Source organism: Scophthalmus maximus, chromosome 3 (genome assembly GCF_022379125.1).
Source record: "Scophthalmus maximus strain ysfricsl-2021 chromosome 3, ASM2237912v1, whole genome shotgun sequence".
NCBI lineage: Eukaryota > Metazoa > Chordata > Actinopteri > Pleuronectiformes > Scophthalmidae > Scophthalmus > Scophthalmus maximus.
In genome coordinates this window covers 18596142-18617934 of record NC_061517.1, presented here as the reverse complement: position 1 = coordinate 18617934, position 21793 = coordinate 18596142, and the positions used below count along the sequence as shown (strand labels likewise).

The 21793-nt window shown below is 45.9% G+C and overlaps 1 protein-coding gene across 3 annotated transcripts; it reads right to left on the bottom strand.

Annotated features, from left to right (window-relative positions):
* Positions 1-14: 14 nt before the first annotated feature.
* Positions 15-21588, bottom strand: arhgef19 (Rho guanine nucleotide exchange factor (GEF) 19). Of its 3 annotated transcripts, none has more exons than XM_035646084.2 (16): positions 21248-21588; positions 8679-9378; positions 8100-8582; positions 6820-6952; positions 6649-6734; positions 6299-6555; positions 6008-6168; positions 5750-5902; positions 5334-5463; positions 5062-5136; positions 4873-4962; positions 4177-4340; positions 2646-2804; positions 2449-2528; positions 2258-2362; positions 15-2099 (listed from the first exon to the last, which is right to left on the bottom strand). In XM_035646084.2, the coding sequence occupies exons 2-16, from the start codon at positions 9358-9360 to the stop codon at positions 1945-1947; spliced, it is 2913 nt and encodes a 970-aa protein (XP_035501977.2). In that variant the 5' UTR covers positions 9361-9378; positions 21248-21588; the 3' UTR covers positions 15-1944. The 3 variants fall into 3 exon arrangements, with proteins under 3 accessions (XP_035501977.2, XP_035501978.2, XP_035501979.2); XM_035646085.2 differs by lacking the exon at positions 21248-21588 and adding an exon at positions 19994-20165; XM_035646086.2 differs by lacking the exon at positions 21248-21588 and adding an exon at positions 12049-12137.
* Between the last annotated feature and the right edge of the window lie 205 nt (positions 21589-21793).

Below are 21793 nucleotides of genomic sequence, written 5' to 3'. Positions count from 1 at the left end.
ATTTCAACAGAACATAAAATGAAACTATCTGCTTTTATTTCATTGGTTAAACATTTACAGTAGTGTTGAGAAATCCAGTAAACATCCAGTGTGTTACAGTATTTATAGTCCTCGCGGTATTAGAAATCAGCCTGACTGCAAAGTTTATAGCTATGGAATGTCATTATATCTTTATATATCTTTATAAATTACTGTTAAAAAACGTAAATGGACCACTTTCTACTCTTTATACACGAGGCCATCTACAGAAAAGTACATTTACATCAAGAATCTCCTTAGAGAACAACCAGCTAGAGGAGTATAAATACACACGCTGCAACAGCAACCACTTAAATTACAACTAACAACTTAGATATAGAAAAAAAACAAAGTGGGGTTATAAACATTGCATGTGCCACTGGTAGAGTTTACATTTGAATGTCGACTACAGTGGTCGATGAACAACACATCTGGCACAGTTAAACTGTGCAATTGATCGACTGGGGACTTTTACACTTAATGAGGGGAATGATGTTAATATCCTGAACGTAACTCAGTGCTTAGTGTATAACTGCCTTTGTATTCTGTGTTATGAGAATCATAACGCTTTTTGCTGAACTGGTGCTAAACTGGGATTTGTTTAAAAAAAATGTAAAAAATGTGTACTTTTGAAGTTTAATTTGCACATTTATCACACAATTTAAATTTGACATATTTTTCTCCAATGTCCTCGTTTGATAGAACAAGGCTCGTGTTATTTTGTTCGCGTGTTATCTTTCCACGGAATTTGTTGACATTTTACCGTCGACAAATTCCGTGAAAAGATCAAAACCTACAATGTGTTTATTCGATGGCACTGTAGTCCACAGTTAGTTTGTTTCGGGACCAGTTTCAGGGTTGGATTAAAACACATTTGACGCTCTAGTCAGTATTCACGGGTGTAGGACGGAGTGTGAGTGTGTGTGTGTGTGTGTGTGTGTGTGTGTGTGTGTGTGTGTGTGTGTGGTGGGGGGGTGTTAGTAAAAATAAACTACAGTGCGCATGTTTGTGTGCGTCTTTTCAAAGGTTTTGGACTAGAAAAGAACTCTACGGAACAGAAGAAAGATTAGGCTGAGACGGACAATACCGCTCAGCAGGATCACTTCATTGTTGTGATGTGGTCTCTTCGTGGGGTTTGTCGACAAAATAAAAATGGCCTTGTCTGACCAATCCCCAGTGTTCATGCAGGCCAGACTGTTACTACAGTCCCTTTACAGTACATGCAGGGACGGTGTTGTCCCGTTTAAGAAAGAGGCACGCTTTTCTAACAGTCCACATCTTGAACACATGGGGACAAAGTAACCGATGCTCTGCACACGTGTCAGTTACATTAACGCGGCAGAGCAGAGGCAGAAGCTAAGAATCTGCCTCAGGGGATTTTCTAATACATGAATGAAAGTCCTGCACCTCAAAGGGGGATTTTAAAATCTGTATGGGGACAGACTTTGAGTTCGCCTCGTGCTAACTGTTACGGGTTGATCTCCTCTGACATGAAACAAGAAATGTACACATTCGCCTCAAGATGTGTTCTTTGAGCACAGCTGGTAAATGTGCATACATGAATGTATGATTTTAAAACAGTATTGAAAAGCATTCCCAGAAAGCATGCTTAAGGTAATCTACAGAGGAAAAACTGCTAAAAAAAACAAACAAACTAATTTGAACTTTTGACAACAGACTTATATTGTATAAAAGCCTATTATACTGGAACTGTAAGGGGAAAGTAGGCTCTCATAGCTAGGATGCTAAAGGAAATTAGTAAGAGCAGTCAGTCAAAAAATGTTGGCTTGCAATGGAACCTGCAACCTACAGTACACAAAGGTCCCACATCCATCTAAAATCAAAACAAGGATCCAGAAGCTCAACAATGAAATTTGTTTCGGATGAAATGAACCCCTGACACGGGACGAGCTGCAGCTAAAACGGTTAGTCCTCTCCCTCCAGTTTCTGTGTGACACATTTGATGCGGATATTCTCCCGGAGGTTGCGGAGGCGAGCGCTGCGACTTGTGATCTCTTCCACGTAGGTTTTGGGGAACCAGCCCCGTTCCCCGTCCGACAGCCTGATGCCTTCCACCCAGCCTGGTGAAATACAACATGCCCTTAAGACATCAAACAAACCACCACGTCTTTTTAATCTACTACCTGTTTAAAGTTCAGACAGCCAGTGAGACACACAAACCTAACCACAAGTTACATTCATTTAGGTGGAGGTAGGAAGATGGAATCCAAATTCTTACCATCACTTGTAATGGTCTTAGCATGAAGAATGTCAGCCTTCTCCAGTGTTAACTCATCATGCTCTTGGGCCTGATAGCTTTTGATGCATTGAACCTGGGATATATCTAAGTGGAAAGGAATAAATAAAGGTGAACAAGACCACTAAAGAGGTTTACACTGATCCATGGTGAACTTCCCGCCGCCTACTGACCATCGTTCTCATTGGCCTGCTCGATGTCTTCAAGCGGATCCGAAGGGAACATTGCTGTGATCCATCGCTGCTTGCCGCTCCTTGGGAGCCACATAAAACCAACAAGGCCAGTTAGAGCACCGTCTGCTACAGCAATCCAGCTTTCACCGAGGCAAAGTTGTCGTCGAAAGTACTTGGGGCAAAGCGGTGGTACTCACTCGGTGTGGGACTTGAGCAGGATCTGGTGTTTGAGCTGCTGGCCTTCGCACAGCTGCAGGTGGAAGATGAAGCCCGAGATGCCCTGCAGCTTCTGACTGAGGTCCTTCACTTTCAGCTCGCCGATCTTGGCATGTACGAACACCATGAACTTCCAGGTGCTGCGAAATAAATGATAAAGTGTTTTTACTATCAAGATTAACAGCAAACCATACCTAAGCATTTTACACTCGTGACCAGCTTGGTAGCAGCAGGCGCGGGGCACGTTTCAGAGCGATACTGTTGTCATTTTCCCGTCAGGTTCCCTCATGGTGTAAATGCCATTGCGAGACCGATCAACAATAACCTGGTCTGAAGTCAATGGTGCAGTATTACACTGTTTCACTTCTTCAAGATAGCTATATGCACCTAAATTGGCGGGTGCAAAAAGTGCATTCACTCTGCACAGATGACTCTGCAGAGAAGGGTCCTCTCTTACTACCTCGCAAATCCACGTTAATAATAACAACCTGCCAAGGTGCAAGTGCACGTGGCTCTTAAAGGGAATGGGAGATGACACTCTGCTTGGTTTATTGCATTTTTATGCCCAAAACACACCCATGATTAATTGTGACCCATTTTGATCCATGCGCCTGACCTTTCAATTCAAACTAGCAAAAGTGGATTCAGACATGTACCTAAATGCATCATCAAAGTACAGCTCCATCTGTTACTTTTAGCGCTTTTAATGTCACTGTCCTCGGCTCAGATCATTGGGGGGGTTGTGGTATTTGTGTGCATTAGACTCCAGGAAGTCAGCGCACCCAGCACTAGAAATAGTTCGACAAATGAAACCACAAGGTTAGGATGAGGTATGAATCTTCTGATCAAACTCTTGGCAGGAAAGCAAGCAAGTGAAATATGATAACAATAAATAATAGGTTACAATGTGCAAAAACATCTAAAGCTCTAAAAGCTAGTATAAGTCTGGGTTAACAAAAACAAAAACGAGTTGATATTTTGTAAGGTTACTGTTAGAAATTGGGTGTTTGCTTGCAGAGCTGTGGGCTCATTTTGGATATTTTATAGACCTATTTTTCTATTTCTAGACACAATATTTCCCTCTACTTTGGACATTATTGAAAACTCTCCTTTTATCCCTGGCTTTTAATTCAGACTGAGCAAGACATCCTTTTATTGTACTTTAATTGTATTTTATGTGTACTATTTTTCTTATTGTGTTGTATTGTTCATTGACCTATACAGCACTTTGGGCACTTTGTTTTAAATGTGCTTTATAAATAAAGCTTGACTTGACCTGACTTGATTTGGACAAGGTTTGGACTAGAGGAGGTAGAATTCAGCATCTATGCATTTTGGTGTGAAACATAACTTTGTTTCCTGATCATATCAGTGTTCAGAGGGATTGCGTCACCGCCAGTCTGAAGAGACCCAGTGAACACGTATGTTTGTTTCTTTCTTTTGTATCGCGGATCATCACTCAGTATAATATTTGACTCCTTTGTCTCTTCCTGTCAACCGGACCTCACTTACTCCTTCCTCCTGGACAGCAGGAGACAGTCATTGAACAGGTGGAGGTACACAGGCTTGGTGGGCAACTTCAGCTTTGATCCGGAAAAACTCATTGTCTGCGTGTCCACCTCCAGGAGTTCGCCATGTTTCACCAGCCAGCGGGACTGAGAGATCAGAGGAAAAATCTACAAAGACAGGAAATAGGTTGCTGAATAATAAGCACGGTAAAGGAAAAAAGGTGGCATTATACGGCATATTGGGGCCATTGCAAGTTAAAAAAAAAAGGTGAAACAGAAAATAAAATACATTTGGAGAGCGGAGCCAGACGCTTGTGATGATGTGATGATTCTGGGCTAAAATCACAATTACTTCCTTATTGCTAAATTGCAAAGTATACTATGATTTGATTAAGCCACCCACTGCAGGCATGACACATGGCAGGCACTGTTGTCTGTGGTGTGAAGACTTTTTACTTACTAATTTATGATGTTATAATCTTAGAGAATAATATATTTTTTTGTTGTATTGCTCATGACAAATTACAAATTTAAAGTTTCTTTCAGAATATAAGCCCCCTCTGCTGCCTGCCTATACCTGCTATACCTACAATGGCCTTAATATGATGTTATAATAAGAAATTAAAATTTAAAAAAAAAGACAAAAAAGGTTATTCTATACCATTCCGACTTAAGATCAATGCACAAAGACTTCAGTCACCTTTCCCTCAAAATGAATTTTCTTATTGAGGTGAATAAGCTCCTCCATCCTCTTCATTGACTGCACACTGGAGTTACATTCTTTGATGATCTAAGAAGACACACACGCCAACACAGTCATTACTGTTGTGCCTCACCAGTGATAATACTGGAGCTCATCCAAGCGGCTATTAGGGATGATAATCACCACCTTTTTCAGCTCATTGAACGCCTTCGTGGCGGTGTCCTCATCTCGAGAGCCCGGCGTTGTCCTCTTCAAGATGTTCTGAAAAATAAAGACGTTTGTGAAAACATGCCAAAAAGTAAACAATACTCTTGTTATGTACTGTTGGGGGGGGGGGGGGGGGGGGACCTGCTGGGGCAAATTGCTTGGCCAGTCCCAATATTCTCCCATTTACAGTTTCACATAATTAGGTTTCGAGTGTGAACATGAATTCCTGCAGTGAACATTTAATCATGTACCTCCACCAGCATTTTAAGCCGTGTGATCCTCTGAAATGGGAGGATCAGAAAAGAGGTCAGGGGAAGTCTTTGGCAGACGGGGTCCTCCTCCAAACGAGCCAGGATGCCGGGGAAGCGGGGGTTGTCGTGCCTGAGATGACAGGACGTGCACATTTTAGAGGAACACTTTAATGACTTTTAGGGAAAGTCGAGTGCAAAAGAAACCTCCGGCGTACTCAAAAAACAAAACCATCTGCAAGTCAAGTCATGCATGTGCAAGACAACACCTGAACATAATGGAGGTCCAGCGTGAAACAACTGGATTTGATGCACTACAGCCATGAATGTGCAGAGAGAGAGAGAGAGGGATAGCACCTGCGTACTTTGGTTTGGTTTCCAAATAATATTATATGCAAACAGTGGAAGCAGTTACTCACAGCAAACGCTGGTACGTCTGCTCTTGGTAGGCCTGGTTGGTTACGTAAGGCAAATAAACCCTTCGTAGAGCCGGGCAGTGGTCCAGGACAATGTCGCACACGTCGAAGCGCAGAATGTCTTCCTCCAGTCTGTGCTCCAGGTGCTGCAGGAACCTGCAGCCAGTGAGAGAGCGGGAACATGCAGTCAGGGAAGGAGACTTGATGACTGAGGTGTTAAAAAACAAAGACCTGAGGGGGGCAACAGACAATTCACTTCACCTCTCACTGACATCTTTGACTTCGGGGAGCTTGGAGAACAGCCACTGCTTATCCTGAGCGCCAAGGCACTCGGCGAGCTCCTGCGACAGCATGAAGTGGTCCACGGCGATCGTCAAGCTGCGGATGTACGACGCCTCAGAGGTCACCAGCTCAAACTTTGCCTGAGTTGAAAGGGGCGGGGGGGGACGACACACACAATGATGTCAGCCAAGCAAACAGCTGTAGCAGTCGAACGGGGGAAACAAATGAGACGCAAACGCAAGTTACAAAATGTAAAATGTCTTTATTCACCTCCTGTAACTTCCTCTCCTCGTTGCTGAAATTGTCAAGCTGCCCGCTGGTTCGGACATCGGGTATGTCCTGCCACAGTGCGAAGGCAGAGCCCCGCGACGAGCGAAAGGAGCTGGACGGAGACAGGTTGGAGGGAGACGGGATCCCGTCAGACCCCTCATCCCTGAGCCCCTCGTACTCTGTGCCCGGCTCCTTCCCCTGCTGTCGCTGGATCTCTCTGTTGATGGCGACGTCGCTGTACTCCTGGTACAGAATCGCTGCAGGACGAAGCAGGAGTCGAACACACAAAGGAAAATAATGACAATGGGAAATGTGTAGATGTCCAAACAGCCTCTTTGAGGGAAACTTACAACTGGGCAGAAACCTGGACAGGCGATTCGAACTGGCAACAGTTGGAAGTGCTCCCGAGTCTTCTTCTATGGATTTCTTTCGCATTCTGAAATAAGGGAAATAATATTAAAACGAGCCCTTGGATTTTTTTTTACACTTTTCATGTTTGAATAATTACAGGCTGCATTTACCCGAGTTTTGTGCTCCATCGATGCAGAGGCATCCCATTGTCACTGCTGGGCAGAGGAGGTGCCGGTCCCACAGGACTGTGGGGGGCGCTGTCACCAGAACCTCCCGAGCTGCGCTGCTTGGAGTTGGACTTATCTGAAGAAGGTTGTTTTTTTTGAAAAGCAGGTCATGTAGCTGTGAGGTTAAGGGATGGAGCATTGTTGCCTCACGTGTTACAGTGTCAAGAAATACTGTACTGTAGTGACCACTCTGGATCTTTTAAGACATTGTTTAAGGTTCACCTACTTTTGCCTTCCTATGCGACGAACCAAACACTGCACATTTCCCAACAGTGAGATTAGTAAAGGGTTATATTAACTTTTCTTATCTTATCTGCACTTCTTTATCACACATTCACATTGTCTGTGATGGAACAGACTTCGGGGGCAATGTAGGGTTCAGTGTCAAGGCCACAGCCAACCTGCAGGCAATCATTACATATCTATTAGTCATTGAGACGGTTGCTGGTTGCTGCAAATTGCTCCTCTTGTTCATTGCCGGCAATCAATGTCTGATGGGCTTCTAACAGAGGTGATATGAGGAAAAACCCACAGTGCTTTTTCTGTTCAGAAGTACTTTTTATGTGAAGTTAAAATGAGAATGTGGACTGTTGGGTACGTTCCAAAATTATGGTTTTGAAATGTAAGTTTGGCCCAGAATGAAGAGGACTATGGAGATTGTCCCCCAGAACTTTTAAGACAAACTTGAAAATGTGCAGTCAATTTGTTGTTGTTTTTGCCCCCAATTAATAAATATAAAATATATTAAATTAATTAGTTACTCAATAAAGCTTCATAAAACTGTCAGAAATGCACGTAACAAAATTACAGATGTATACATTGCTTGTTTTAACTAAGACATATCTTGTTTAAAATCGTGTAAGACAGTAAACATTTGAGGAGCTGCCTTATTGATAAATGACAATGATGAACCAATTCTCAAATATGCTGATTCACTTTCACCTGACTAACTGTTTCAGTAAAGCATTATGTTCTCATGTATTGACAGTGATGGCCAATCGCAACGGAGATGGGTGAGGTTCAACATTAATAGGTTCTGCAGCTCTTAGTCTAAACTACACATTTGCGAACCCGAACAAATAAGTAAAGAAACACAACGATAAAAACATGCCTCCACACCGGACATGAGTTTGAAAGAATGCTTTGAGGAATATGAAAACGGCCGGTTGTGGACGACCCTTCCGCGAGGGGCTGACGTGACGTTGGATCTGTTGTCTACTCACAGTCGGGGTTGGGGCCGACGCCGTTGGAGCTCTGTCTGTCCCTGGAGGTCACCCGTGCCGACAGCGACTTCCCAAGCTTCAGGGTGAAGGAGTTCTTCCTCTGAGACAGCTGCAGTCTAGATATGAGTTCGGAAGCGGAGAAGCGCCGCCGCTCCTGCTCCCCTTGGCGGCTGCGTGACAAGAAGCTCCCGCCCGTGGCCCCGGGCGCCCCGCCGTCTTCCCTCACGTCCAGTATCGAGTCCTCTATTATCTGCAGTGGTTCAGTGGGCAGATCGAAAATATCATCGGGACTGAGGTCTGGGAGATCGGCGGCACAGTCCGCGGACGAGGGACTTGAAATGGCCTCCAGGGAAGACAAACCGCTCAGGTCCTCCTCCAGGAAAGACGCAAACGGTCCGGGGAAGATATGGTCCGCTTCCAGGAGTGGGCTGCTGAGGGATTCATCGCTTGGGCTCTCTGGAGAATAAACCTGCACCTTTCGCCCTGGAAACAACAAATGCATTTGAAGGGATTAAGAGGAAGCGTGTAGACTGTTTCAAAGGCGCTAATTTGTTACGGTGAAATGAGCTGCACACTCACTGATAGACTTCTCTTTCAGTGAACCTTGAGACGTTCTCCTCTGCGGCCGGCGGGCGTCTGGGCTCTGAAGCCCAGGACCTTCAGGTGAGGATGGGGAGCAAGGTATCGGAGATTCCCACGAGTCTCTGTTCGTGTACAGGGAGAGCAGAGGGAAGGACAGAGGGAGGCTAAGAGCTGTGTGGGGGGGACGACGCTCCGTTGTGACAGTTTGTGGCGTTTCAGTCCACTCCTGCAAGGAAGTACCATCGTGGCAATGGAGTTCGGTGTCACTCAGCGTATGAGAGTTCAAATCCACCGTTGCGTCATGTTCACTGTCTTTCGTCTGGCAGCCGCTCTTCATGTCGTTCAGTTCGTTCAGCGTGTGCCTGTAGCCATTCAATGGCCGAGAGTGCGTTACGCATTGTGCGTCTGGAATAACAGTCGGCCTCTGAGCGCTGTGGCCGTTCAGTTTCGGGGTCACCGGTGGTTGCAGCTCAATGAAAGCCAACGTTTCCTCCTGGCACACGGCGACATGCTTGTGGTGGCACGGGTGGAGGAGGGGCCGCTCCTCCAGGGCCTCGCTCGGGGCCTGGGACTCTCCCGAGCCAGGGATCCACATGCTGGGACTCTCTCCTCGGCAGCGAAACGCGTGAAGGTGCGGCTGGAAATCAGGAAAAGGTGAGAATCCATACCCAGGGAGCATGGCTGAACGACATGGGCGCTGCAGAGGGAGAGAGCGGGAGAAGAAAACTTATGATAAAGCTTCATTTGCTTCGTTTGGATATTTCAAAAAACTGAAGACTGATGTCTACAAGGTTTTCACGGGGGCCATTATACAGTCTTAAAACAAAGAGAAGAGAAAAATAAATAAACCTGTCAGGTATAAATGCTGTTACTAATAATCATACCTAGGCCTATATTCCATATTATCAGAATATGATCATTGTTATCGACCTCGACAATAGCCATTGTGTTGACATGTTCACATGTGACTTGCACAATTCAGTAGCAAAACAAGGTCTTAAAATGGCAATAATATCATTTATCACAATCATTTCTGGAACAAAAATCTTGTCCAACACAAAATAATAAAAGTTACCGTGACTGGCCTCATCATATGTATCACACATGCATATTAGATAACAGTTTATAGGTTCATACAGACGATATGAATACATTCTGTTCAATTCTGTTTGGCAACTCATGCCAAAAAAAGACATTTGGATTATTTGTGAGTAATATGAACCACAAATATAAATAGATGAATATAAATATGTAAATATATCCCTTTTCTGGTGTTTGTATGATCATGTGGGACAAAATGGACTGACATGATTGAACAAGGGACAAGCCCGGGGGAAGTTTCCACAAGAAATAAATTTGTGTCTTAAACCAGAACGGCAGCAAACCACTTATCCTGCGATCAGATATGGTTGACTGGACCCAAATCACTGTCCGCAACTTAGCTGAGATTCCTCAGAGTCAATTGGGTGTTACGCAATATCTTCACTTACTGTTTAATGAACAGTGATCAGAGTTACGTAAGTTTAATAATCCGTGGATGGCTCAGTCGGCGGCGTAGGAATGACTTTCTAAAAATGGCTTCTGAGATCTTCTTCTCCAGATAAACACACACACACACACACACGCACGCACACACACACACACACACACACACACACACACACACACACACACACACAGACACACACAGACACACACAGACACACACACACACACACACACACACACACTGAACAGGCACCTGTAGATTTAGCAAGATTGACCCTCAAACTATATGGACACGTGCAGGAGGTTTCCCAGTCAGACCCGGTCCTCACACACAGACACACAATCTCACACACTTTAAGTCTAGAGTAGTGCGTCTCCTGAGCCGTGTCTTCCTGCTCTAATTAAAGACCACTGTCGACACAGCCCCTGTACTTAACATCTCTCTGTGTCTCTCTCACACACACACACACACACACACACACACACACACACACACACACACACACACACACACACACACACACACACACACACACACACACACACACACACACACACACACACACACACACAGAGCTCCAGACGGAATGCCAGAACAGACGCACAGGCAGAGGAAGAGAGCACATCCTCAGCACTCTCACCTTTCACCCGAGTTCCAAACTCATCTGTCACCCCGGCCGTCGATCTGACTTCCTGGGAGCCGACGTTAGCCAGCAGGCACCCGCTCTGATCGGAACATTTACAGCGAGCGTCTGTTCAAACCCAGTACAGTGGGTCATAAAGTTGGCTGTCCTGACAGGCCGCTGAAACACACACCAGCGGCGCTCGGGCTCCTCTTACCCTCCTGCTTCCTGAGCAGGTAATCCTCGGCCTCGGACTTAAACACCAGGTAAAGAGAACGGCACAGACACTAACACACAACACGCTGGTTTAACTGTTGATGACTGTCAATTAAATAACTGTAAATAGCACCTAATAACAAAACGATTTACCTTACTTTAATTCCTGCGAACCATTCTGCCAATAAATGCAGGTAAGTGTCAATGAATATTCCAGGTCAAGCGGCTCAGACACGTAGTGTTTTGTTGTGCCAGAGCTGATCTCCTGTGTGAATGTCACAGGTCAATGTCACAGGTCATTTGTCCAGAGGCCGCAAAACCAAACGCACACATACGACCACCGACACACTCGCACCTAAAAGTCGATACGTCAGCCGACTCTCATTTAGACGCTCACTCCCCCTTCGTCAAGTCCGTAGCCTTCCATACACTTTTGAGCAAATGAGTTAGCGGCGACTTCCTAATTGGCTTGGTGACGATGTCAAAATCAAAACAAATATTGTGTGGTTCTTTGTGGGAGAAAACTACTTATCAACACGACACTTAAAAACGGTGCTTTTAGTCGGTTACATTTTTGAGCACACTATTATTCAACTGTAAAAAAAGAAAAACATGCTTCAGTAGTGTGCAATTTGGAGCACGGAGAAGGCTGTTAACAATTAACGTTTTGTCCCTTTCATTAATTTGTTCACCCACGCGCTCACGCAGGCTCTCAGTCATCATAGTGACATGCTCTAAATCCCTTTTTTTTTTTTTAAATCATCACGTCAAACTGTATTAAACTCTGCACTTGTAATTCACACGAGGACTAGCGTGTGAGAGGATAAAAGCATCAATTCGGGCTTTTCTTGAAAGTATAAAAACTTTATCTATAAAACAGCGAGAACGACGAGGCCCACGTGTCCTGTATGATGCGAGTATGACGCCGCTGAGGAGCCCCACCTGTTCTCGTGGAAACGGTATGGTTGCTCTGTGTTCTCTCTCTTAGTCTTACACAAGTACACACACACACACACGGCAGTGCCGGCACAAATGGTTACCTGTTCCCCCGCTGCAGACAAAGGCGGCCTTTATGTGTGCGCCGGGGCCAGGCTGCTCCGAGCACAGGACACCTGAGAGGGTGTGGGAACTGCTTACACTGATCCGCCCGTATAGTGCAGCCACTGAACCGCATGAACACATCCAGACCACAGCTGCATCACGACACAAGCTCACTGGCGTCTGGATGCGGTTACATTGTAATCCTGATGTGGATGCGTGGGCGTTATATGTGAACTCGAACTTTGTCCTATCTCCAGTCTGAAACGTCAGATCAAACGTGGACTGCTTCCTCGCGTACAGAGTGCTGTGGAGCAAACGGACCAAAATTCTTTGCATGATTGTCTCGTCTTTTCGGATTCATCGCAATGAATGGAGGTTCTCGTAATCCTCCACCGACGGTGAAGCGGTGTGAAGGCAGCCTACTCGTCGTGGAAAATGAGTTAGGCCATACGCACATTTGACAGAGATCCCCAAAAAACTGACAATAAGGCCCACCACCACATTTATGAAAACATGAAAGCATCCGATCACACGTACTGCACATTCCTGACACTGACACGGGCGCATCGCGCCGTTAAAGATTCAATTCTAAAGACGTGTAATTTCCCTTGTCGTAGCAGGGTGTTATTTATGACTGTTATGGACTTTACTGCCTGTGTTTCCCCCTGTAATTTCACTAAGGCTGCTCTAAGACGGCGTGTCTGCGTACAGCAGTTAATGAATGGCATGACTTGATCACCAGCGGCCATACGAGGAGCATCTTTTAATTGTGATATTTTTCATCTTAAAAAGGTCTCAGAATTATCCTTTACCGGGGAGAATAGCAACAACAAAAATCCATTGATGATTCGAGTCAAATGCGGTGTAATTGGTTCATTACATTCCGTTTGAAGTTGGTCACGGGCAGGTGAGGGTGTCCAAACGAATGGAGCGGCTTTCGGAGCTGGTTGTGGTTCCTGAAGGTGAAGACATACGCTACATTCATATTACTACGTTTTGGTTTTAGAACGGCGTTCTAAAACGCCCACACAAATCTCCATCCACCCAAGCGTTTGAGCTCCACATCAGTATTAATCCCCGTCTATACTAACACACCTAGGGGCAGCATGGACGATGCTTTGTATTACTTACCACAGACGACATTGTGTTGGTTTTTTTTTTTTACTGTTCATAAATTTTAGAATTATGTGCAACTCCCTCCGCAAAAAATGTGGCGACAGTACAACTTGTATAGTTGTATACTTATATAGGTTGAAACGTAAAGTGTGACTGGATAATGTTTTTCTATAAACATAATGAGGATATGTTTTTCATTCATGTATTCGACAACAGAACAATGTGTTGATACTGAATATATTGGTAAAACAGTCAAGATTTGATTTGATTTTCTGTCAAATATTCAGTCTCGCTGTGCGTGTGGATTCACTTGTAATGACAGAGGCATTATTTAACTTTTTATGGATATTTTTTGTTACTTGGTCAGAGTGAGGGAAAGATCCGGATTAATACAGAAAATGTCCACGTTTTTGTCGGCTAACCTCACCACAGACGGGACTGCGGATGCCGACCCCCGTCTCCGGCGGGACAGTCCCGCTCTTTGTACTCCCACCTCCACCTCAACCATCTCCGACGGCAACTCCACTGCTAATAATAAATGCAGTTCTTCATTCTTTAAAAAAAAGAGAAAGACATTTGTTCCCCCGTGAGCCTTAACCCAGCCAGCAATTACAGTATGTTCCCAACAAAACCTATTTGATGTTGCAGTTAAGTTGTATACAAACGTAATTTTATCGGAGACAGGGTTGCTATCTAAATGGGATATCTCCGCTTGGAAACAGCAGTCGGCTTTGTTCAGCGTGGCCGACTGTCAGACAACAATGTGTCATTCAAGCATCCACATCAAACATCCCGGACAAGTGCAACCACAAAGTCGTGGCTCCGACTTTCAAACTAAAAAATAAATAAATAAATAAACAACATACAAGACAGCTCGTGAAGAAAATCTCAAATTCCACTTAAAACTACAAAATCAACCTTTCAATTCTCCCAGCGCAGCTCCCTGACTTTCCATCAAACACTTTTATAGGTCTGGAATTTTAAGTTTTTTTTAAAAAAAAGTTACGTTTTTATATTTTACTCACTCAATAAACATCATGAAAAGACAAAAAAACAACAATTACCTGGGGACAATTGTGAATACGAGTAAAGCATCATATCAACTCATACAGACTATGATGAGCCTTATAATGGATAATCATGTCATCGTCCCAAGCCATGGCAGACACACAGTGTTGACCGGAGCTGTTGTTTCTCCTTGGTCCCGTTTGCAGAGCAAAGTGCCTCGAGACCTGAGATCTGTCACTGGGTCCACGTTCAGAACTAAAATTTAAAAAAACATTGAGGTACCGCGTGTGCGTTTGTAATCTCTCCGTGTTTCTCTCGTATCTTTTTATTTCCCCCACATCCTTTTTTTTGCTGTTGCACCAGCCACCATAGTTTGCTGATCTTATTTATCAAGGGGAATTTTTTTTTCCAGGCCAAAGCTGAGCTCGTGAGATTAAATCTGACTTTTGGGAGGAATCGGGATTTCGCCCCGTCAAAAGTGGCTTCCCGTGCTTTTGTGCGACATCAAACAGTATTTCAAAACTTTGGCGACATGTCCAGTCTCTCTACATCACTTTTCACCAGCGCCCGCGTGGGTGCCGCGACAGCAAGGCAACACATTTTCAGCTTTTGAGTCTAAGAAGCCTCTCTCCGTGGTCCACAAAACAACAAATGCTAAGGGAGTTGTAATATTTCAAATAGTGCAAGGTGATGTTCAGGATAAGTGACCTCTGAAACATTCTCATGTGGTACTCACAGATGCTCCCCTGGTCGAAAAAGACGACGACGACGACAACAGAGCCAGTCAAAGCTTTTGCAGGCAGGATTAGGAAGGTGGGGACATTATCTCCCTTCGCCAGAGGTCAAATGAAAGAAATAACCGTCTGTGTGTTTCAGGTCTACCAGAGGCCCCCGGTGGTTCAGGGGAATACCAAATATTGTGTTCACAATCTCTGTGGTTTGAGTTCGGCTGCAGGCCTCTGCAGCATAACATTCCTCGCCCCTCTGTTTTTCTTAGTGAAGAGCGACGAAAAACACAAAACACACTGAAAATTGTCCTGTGCTTGCCAAGATTTCAAATCTTAGATGTGGAAATATGAGCGTAAGTGTCTTGTTTTGAAAGTGACTTACTTGTTTCTATATTTTAACTCATGTATATTCTTGAACTGATCATGAATATTCCAAGATTTTTTTGTCAAGTGAAACCATCTTGCTGCATGGACAGATCATTGCACTTGTATTAGGAATTTTTCTCCTCAAATTCTGTGTTTATTTCTTTTATTTTAGCTTTCCCTTTTTACAGTGCATATACTTTAAAATCTTACAGCAGTCTGTCAGTTAACAGTGACGTCAGTGAAACCCTGGGAATTGAGCTTGATCATCGAACGTCGTCATCAGCTCTTCAGATACGGTTATTTTCTCAAGACTGATCATTCACCGCCCGTCGTCCCATATTGGGGGATTATGTCTGAGTAGTTTGCACTGTTGAGGTGCGGATGATTCAAATGTTGCATATCCAGCCGACTTCTGCTGAAACGCACGACAGAGGGGAAACCTCCCTTGGCAAAGTGACAGTGTCCGCTCCTTCCCCCGCACGCTTACCGGCCCTGAGCATGAGTCCGGTGTGTGCGTGGTCAGACAGACTGGAGTGTCCTAGCAGTGTGGTGCGAGCAGCTCGTGTGTGTGTGCGAGATCGCAGTTCAACTCGGTCACATCGGACCACTAATTGCCATGCGGGAGACGAGAGAGCCCGGCATTGTCTGCCGCGACAAGACATGACATCATTCCGCGTCACTCCGGGGAAAAGCGCTCCTCCTGCGCTCTGCGTTCCGCAAAAGCAGTTTGGAACCTTTCCTATCATTAGTGTTGTTGCATTAGTTTGTTAGAAACTGGCATAACAAAGTTTAGACGGCATAATCTGATAAGGGATGTGTCTTTTTTTAATAAAGTTATTAGGGTGCGAGCTACTTTTCCGCTCAGAACAAATAACCAATCTCTTGTTTTATTACTGTGATTGGAGTAATGTGATGGAGCGGGCTGTTGTTGAGCTTTCATTTACAAACACCATATGTTCGTGTGCTGCGTTTTCCACCCAATTATAGTGATGCAAATGATGATGTGTTGACATGAAAACGATTAAAGGGCAACTGTGAACTTGATGTTTAAATTCAGACATTATGCAATACGCTCCTGTGTGTGTGTGTGTGTGTGTGTTTGAGGTTGGCAGGGGGTTTTTTTTTGTCCATAAATTCTGTGGCTTTGAATATGTAGAAACAGTCGAGCCCCGTGTCGTTCCTCCTGTCAGCGCGACAGTTTGCGGACGCCTTGAATTTGATTCGGCGCAGCCACTTAATTCTTCACCCTGTTTCACCTGAAGTACCTGGACGCAAAATCCGGGGAGGTGTCGTCTCCGCACTTTGATGGGCTTCAACTGACTCTCTCAATCAGAACAAACTCCTCGGCGAGACTCGGATTCCAACCGGAGACGAGCACACCAGATGTCAAGGTGACGACGTCTGCACGGCGCGGAAACAGTTGAGCAAATTCAGGTCAGGGAGTTTCTTGGCATTGGTTCCTCCCTTCGGCCTCCACCCACCGAGACAGGTGAGCACCCCGGAGGCTATGGTGGGGGGGGGGGGGGGGGGTTACCCGAATGTTTACACATGGTGTGGGTCCTCCTAATCCTCCTCCACAGCCCCCGGGGCGACTTACCCACGACCTTCCGAGTCACTATGAAGATGCATACTGACAACATGGCTTATGGTCACACAAAGCTACAACACACACACACACACACACACACACACACACACACACACACACACACACACACACACACCTGATGCGTTTGTGTGCTCGAGATGCGATCAGCCCCTAACTGAGAGTGACAAGACACAGAGAGGCCTTCACTGACCCTGTCTCCCTCAGTGGTATTTCCGCTAACAGAAACAGACAAACAGCGATCTCTAATTTAAAAAAGCCCGAAAAAATCTCACGCGTAAACGCCAAGACTTTTGGACCTTTAACCTCCCCTCCCCTCCCAGCTTCACTCTGCCACCATAACAACTGCAGCCGGATAAGCTGACACAGGAGAGGAGACGCGCAGCCAGGATAATAAAGACACAAAGGAGCTATTGACAAACTTATGGAAATAACCTGATCTAATTATGGTGCTTCATCGTAAGTCACCAAAGCTACGCAGTTGACTGAGGGCCAAGGATCCAGCACACAGTGAATCCCGAAAATCCCATAATCAGTGCTTTCTGACAGACGATGGTTATTGGTTCGCAATGAGATTCTAACAAAAGGAGAGCTGATTTCTTTCTTTTTTTTCTCCCTTTTCTTTTTTGCTGCATTCATGAACATATGAATAGTTGAATCCAGCACATTATTCATCAATCTTGACCGTTAAGGCTTACAGCATGTTTCTTAATCCAAATGTTCAAAGACACAAACCACTTATCCAAAAACAGATACACAGTCAGTCCCAGTTACAGTGAGTCATGTTCGGAACGGTCCGAACCTATAAGCTCAAATATTTTCTGGAGATTTGCCGACGGTAAGAAAATGTGAAATATAACCGCCCTTATCCGTTAAATGCTGAATTATTAGTTTTCAGAAATGCCAAGCCCCATTCTTTAACCGGTTTTCAACGTGATTAGTATACCGTTGATCCATCAATCAGATCAGCACCAGAAGGTTCGTAGTAACTGAGTTACGTTAAAAGAAGGTGCGCCATTCAGGGATCGATTTCATTTCAGATTTTTCTTTTCTACAGGTTTAAAAAAAAAAGAGAGAGAGAAATGAAGAGGTGTCTTGGTTTGCTGTACTCAAACTGTCAATCAGAGCCCTTTGATTCCGATCTGATCCGTAGCCGTCGAGCTCTCGTCGAGAGAGGCTGACCTACTTTGCCTCAAACTGCTGATGCATCTCTTGCTTTCATCTGCTCTTGTGTTCACTCGCATGTTCCTCCATGCTGTTTTTCAGCTCCCTGCTCCACTTTTTTTTCCCCCAGCTGAGCACCAGCAGTTTCTCCTCAGCCCCCCACCCCCCCCACCCCCCACCACCCACCACCACCTCCTCCTCCTCCTCCTCCACTTCTTGCTTTCATTATCTGGACAGGTATGCACAAGCAATCCGCCGGGCCGCTTGTTGTTTTGAAACGGGATCGGGGCAAAAGTGGGTAACAGTGGAACACACCTAAAGATTCGGACCGTCCTGGAACCATTCCACTTTCGCCCAGAGCTGCAGCTATGAACCACTGGGAAAACCAAACACCAGCAGTGATCATCAGCATTTAGAGCAACGGATTGAGAGAGAATGTTAAATTGGCGACCGAAAAAGAAAAGAGTAGCACCTGGGTTGCCTTTCTTCTCTTTGTCAGACGAGCAGAGGGGCACAAATGACTGCATTGCACTGAGGAGGTAACGTCTCCTGAGTCAGAAACTGATTAACTTGCATGAGTGCAAATGTGAAACACACACCACGCTGTACTGGATTCACCAAGTGAAATAACCGGAGAGGGCCACAGTGCCAGACAGGTGTGCAGGTACGCAGCCGGGCTCCAGTTTTAACCTTCACACATGGCATATTCTCAAAGACGCAGATTCACCAACACATGAGAGTTAGGGCTCTCTGGGTTTCCTAGAGCATAACTTTTCCATCTACGAGTCAAAGCAAAACATTACTGTATCACTATGAAGTCAATGCACGTGTAGTGCCGCAGCAGGTGGTCTGTTTTATAATCCAAGTTCATGTCCTACTTCTGAGGCGACCAAACCCCCAGATGAAAACCCCCCTCTCCCCCGACACACGGACACACTTATCCCTGCATTCCCTGGATGACACGGCAAATTCTCATTCCTCTGAAATTGACTACTGAGCTGGCCAGGGGACGAACACAGCGAGCTCGGCGGTGCACACGTGCGTGAGCCAGGGCTGTTATTAGGGGCCATTAGCGTCGCAGTCATTTAGGCCACGAGCCGCAAGGCGAGGAAAGTGACTGTCGGTGTCACTGGTGTTTACAGGGCAGGTTGCCTTCAGTCAGCGACGCCTAATGATTCTTCTAGCCCGGGTCCAACCACGACAGGTCAGTGCAAAACACCGAGGATAGGCACGTTCAGGCTAGCAGCTGAGCGTGTGTGTGTGTGTGTGTGTGTGTGTGCGTGTATGCGTGTGTGTGCGGGCACGTGAATGTAAATGTAAATGCATTTGCATGTAGGTGGGATGACAGGTAAGGGGTAGGATGAGGGCAAGGTGTGGCATCCTGGATCGCTTTCCCATAGTGCACACACACACACACACACACACACACACACACACACACACACACACACACACACACACACACACACACACACATGTTCAGACAGACACTGTCTGAATAGCAGGTGATGGGGCAGGTGCTCTCCAGACATACAGTTTCGGGGTGGGGGGGGCTGCTGTGAGCGGAGTTATGAATCTGCGAGTGATACGAGGAGGCATGCAGAGTGAAATCAAATCCACAGTAATGTGCTTACAGGATAGAAAATTCAATCACAGCTAAATCAAATCAACCGTTCCCGCCTTTTTTTTCCCCCCCTCCTTCTTCTTTTTCTTCATTTTGATGACTGTTGATGTCACGTTATCAGAGGCCCGTGGCACGTTGCATCTCCAGCCTGTAATAAAAAGGTTCAAAGTCCTGACTCATGCTCCTAACGCTGGGACACATCCACCCCACATTCGGGCGGTGCACTTCGAGCCAGACACACCGTAGTAAATCACGCAATCCAGAAAAAACACACCCCACGGCAATCGAACTGCGCTCAAGACCTGCACCCGTCAGATGATCCACTCACTTACTCATCAGTGCGACAGACATCCGCTCGGCTCACCCTCTGAAGTCTGGACAGTGGGAATCTGTTTCAGATCACAGTCATCACACTGAGCGGAAGAGGAAGGGAGCCCTTTCCTTTGTATCAAAAAAAATGGAAAACCCAGTTGGCGAATGTCCTGAATGTCATCATTGTGTTGTTGTCGTCGTCGTTGTTTGTCTCTCATAAAGCGGTGTCAACAACTCGACCAGCTGGAGGCTGAGTGAACGAAATGAGAGAGAGAGAGAGAGAAAGGACAGAAAGCTCAAAACTACAGTGAACACACACACACACACACACACACACACACACACACACACACACACAGATTCGTGTGCAGGCCTCAGTTAACAACCACAAGCTCTTGCTTCATCTGAAGCTACGGGCCGACAATGTGTTTAAGTCTAATGCTAAAATATCCTGCAGAGTGTGTTTGCATGTGCGCGCAGTGTATGTGTGTATCTGTGTGTGAGTGTGAGTGTGTGTGTATGTGTGTGTGTGAGTGTGTGCGTGTGCGTGTATGTGTGTGTGTGAGTGTGTGCGTGTGCGTGTGTGCGTGTGTGCGCTGCGGCGGCGCCAAGTTTCAGCCATGTACAGTTTTTAACAACCCCTCATCCAACATACTCCAGACGTGCACTTACCTGCCCCGCTCTGCAACAACTCACTGCTGCACTGTAACCATCACATTCAGGGCTCAGCTCACTCACTGCGCTGCCAGGGGATCTGCTGGGAACTTTCCCGGTGCAGGCAGCGACCTTATTCCGAGAGAACACATGAATATGGAGGCGAGCCACGTCTGCAACTTTTTGTGCTTTCACTAACGTGTGAAACTTGCAGTGCCAGATTTCACTGCAACACACGTGCTCCAAACAAGACAAACGGGGGATGCAGATAACCCATCTCATGGTGGTACTGTCTACCGGATTCCACCACAGTATCTGCAGTATCTCTGTTTTCCGAGCGTGCATGCCGCCCCACACAGGCAATGCACCTGGCAGGCTGCGCGGCAGAACACTTTCTCCAAGTTGCACCACACAAAGCACAACTTGCACTCTCGCGGCAAATGACATTGCCCCTCCGCCTTCAGGCGGCACAATTCTCCAACTTGCAAGGTGCATCGAGGTTGCTGAGAAGAACGTGGATATGGTGCGAGTGCGAGTGTCTGTGTATGGATTTTTGTTTTCTTTCTGATTTGCTCATTTTTCTGGTACAGAAGAGATAGTTGTTTTTGCCATTACTGTACCTCATCGGCGTTGGCAGTCTAGTGCGCGTGCGGGCCGGTGGCCAGCAGCAGTGTGTGAATCCAGGCCATCCCAGGGTCAGGCTGAGCCACTCTTCTATCCATTGCTGCCTTGTGTTCCTCCTGGCTTCTGTCCTCCGCCTTCTCCTCCTCCAGCTTCTCCTTTCTCCCTTTCCCCCCACCCCCACCCCCCCAGACACAGCTCAGACTTTTTCAAATCTGTGCTCCTCTGGCGGATTCCTCTTCTTCTTGTTCTCCTGCTCCTCGAGGAAACAAAAACAGGTTGGAAAAACAGCCACCACTTGCTGCTCCGAGAGCTACTTACAATGCAGATCCCCTCTCTAAGCTCCTCTGCTCTCTCTTCCCTGTTCCTCCCTCCCTCCCTCCCTCCCTGCTACTGTTGGTGTTCAGTGCTCTCTCATTTTCTCTTTCTCCTCCCCCTCTCTCGCCCTTCCTCTAACTCTAATAGTTATTTAGTGTCTCATTTCAGCACCTGCTCAGACACAGGCTGAAGAGAGAGCAGACCGTCTGAGAGGAAACAAATGTCGC

Bases quoted from the DNA above. Each gene is read 5' to 3' on its own strand.
- arhgef19 (XM_035646084.2), bottom strand. From the start codon at position 9,360: ATGCTCCCTGGGTATGGATTCTCACCTTTTCCTGATTTCCAGCCGCAC. The intron at 6,953-8,099 runs GTGAGTAGACAA...AACCTTCTTCAG, and splicing joins CGTCGGCCCCAACCCCGACT to ATAAGTCCAACTCCAAGCAG. The intron at 2,805-4,176 runs GTAAGTGAGGTC...TTTATTTCGCAG, and splicing joins CTGCTGTCCAGGAGGAAGGA to CACCTGGAAGTTCATGGTGT.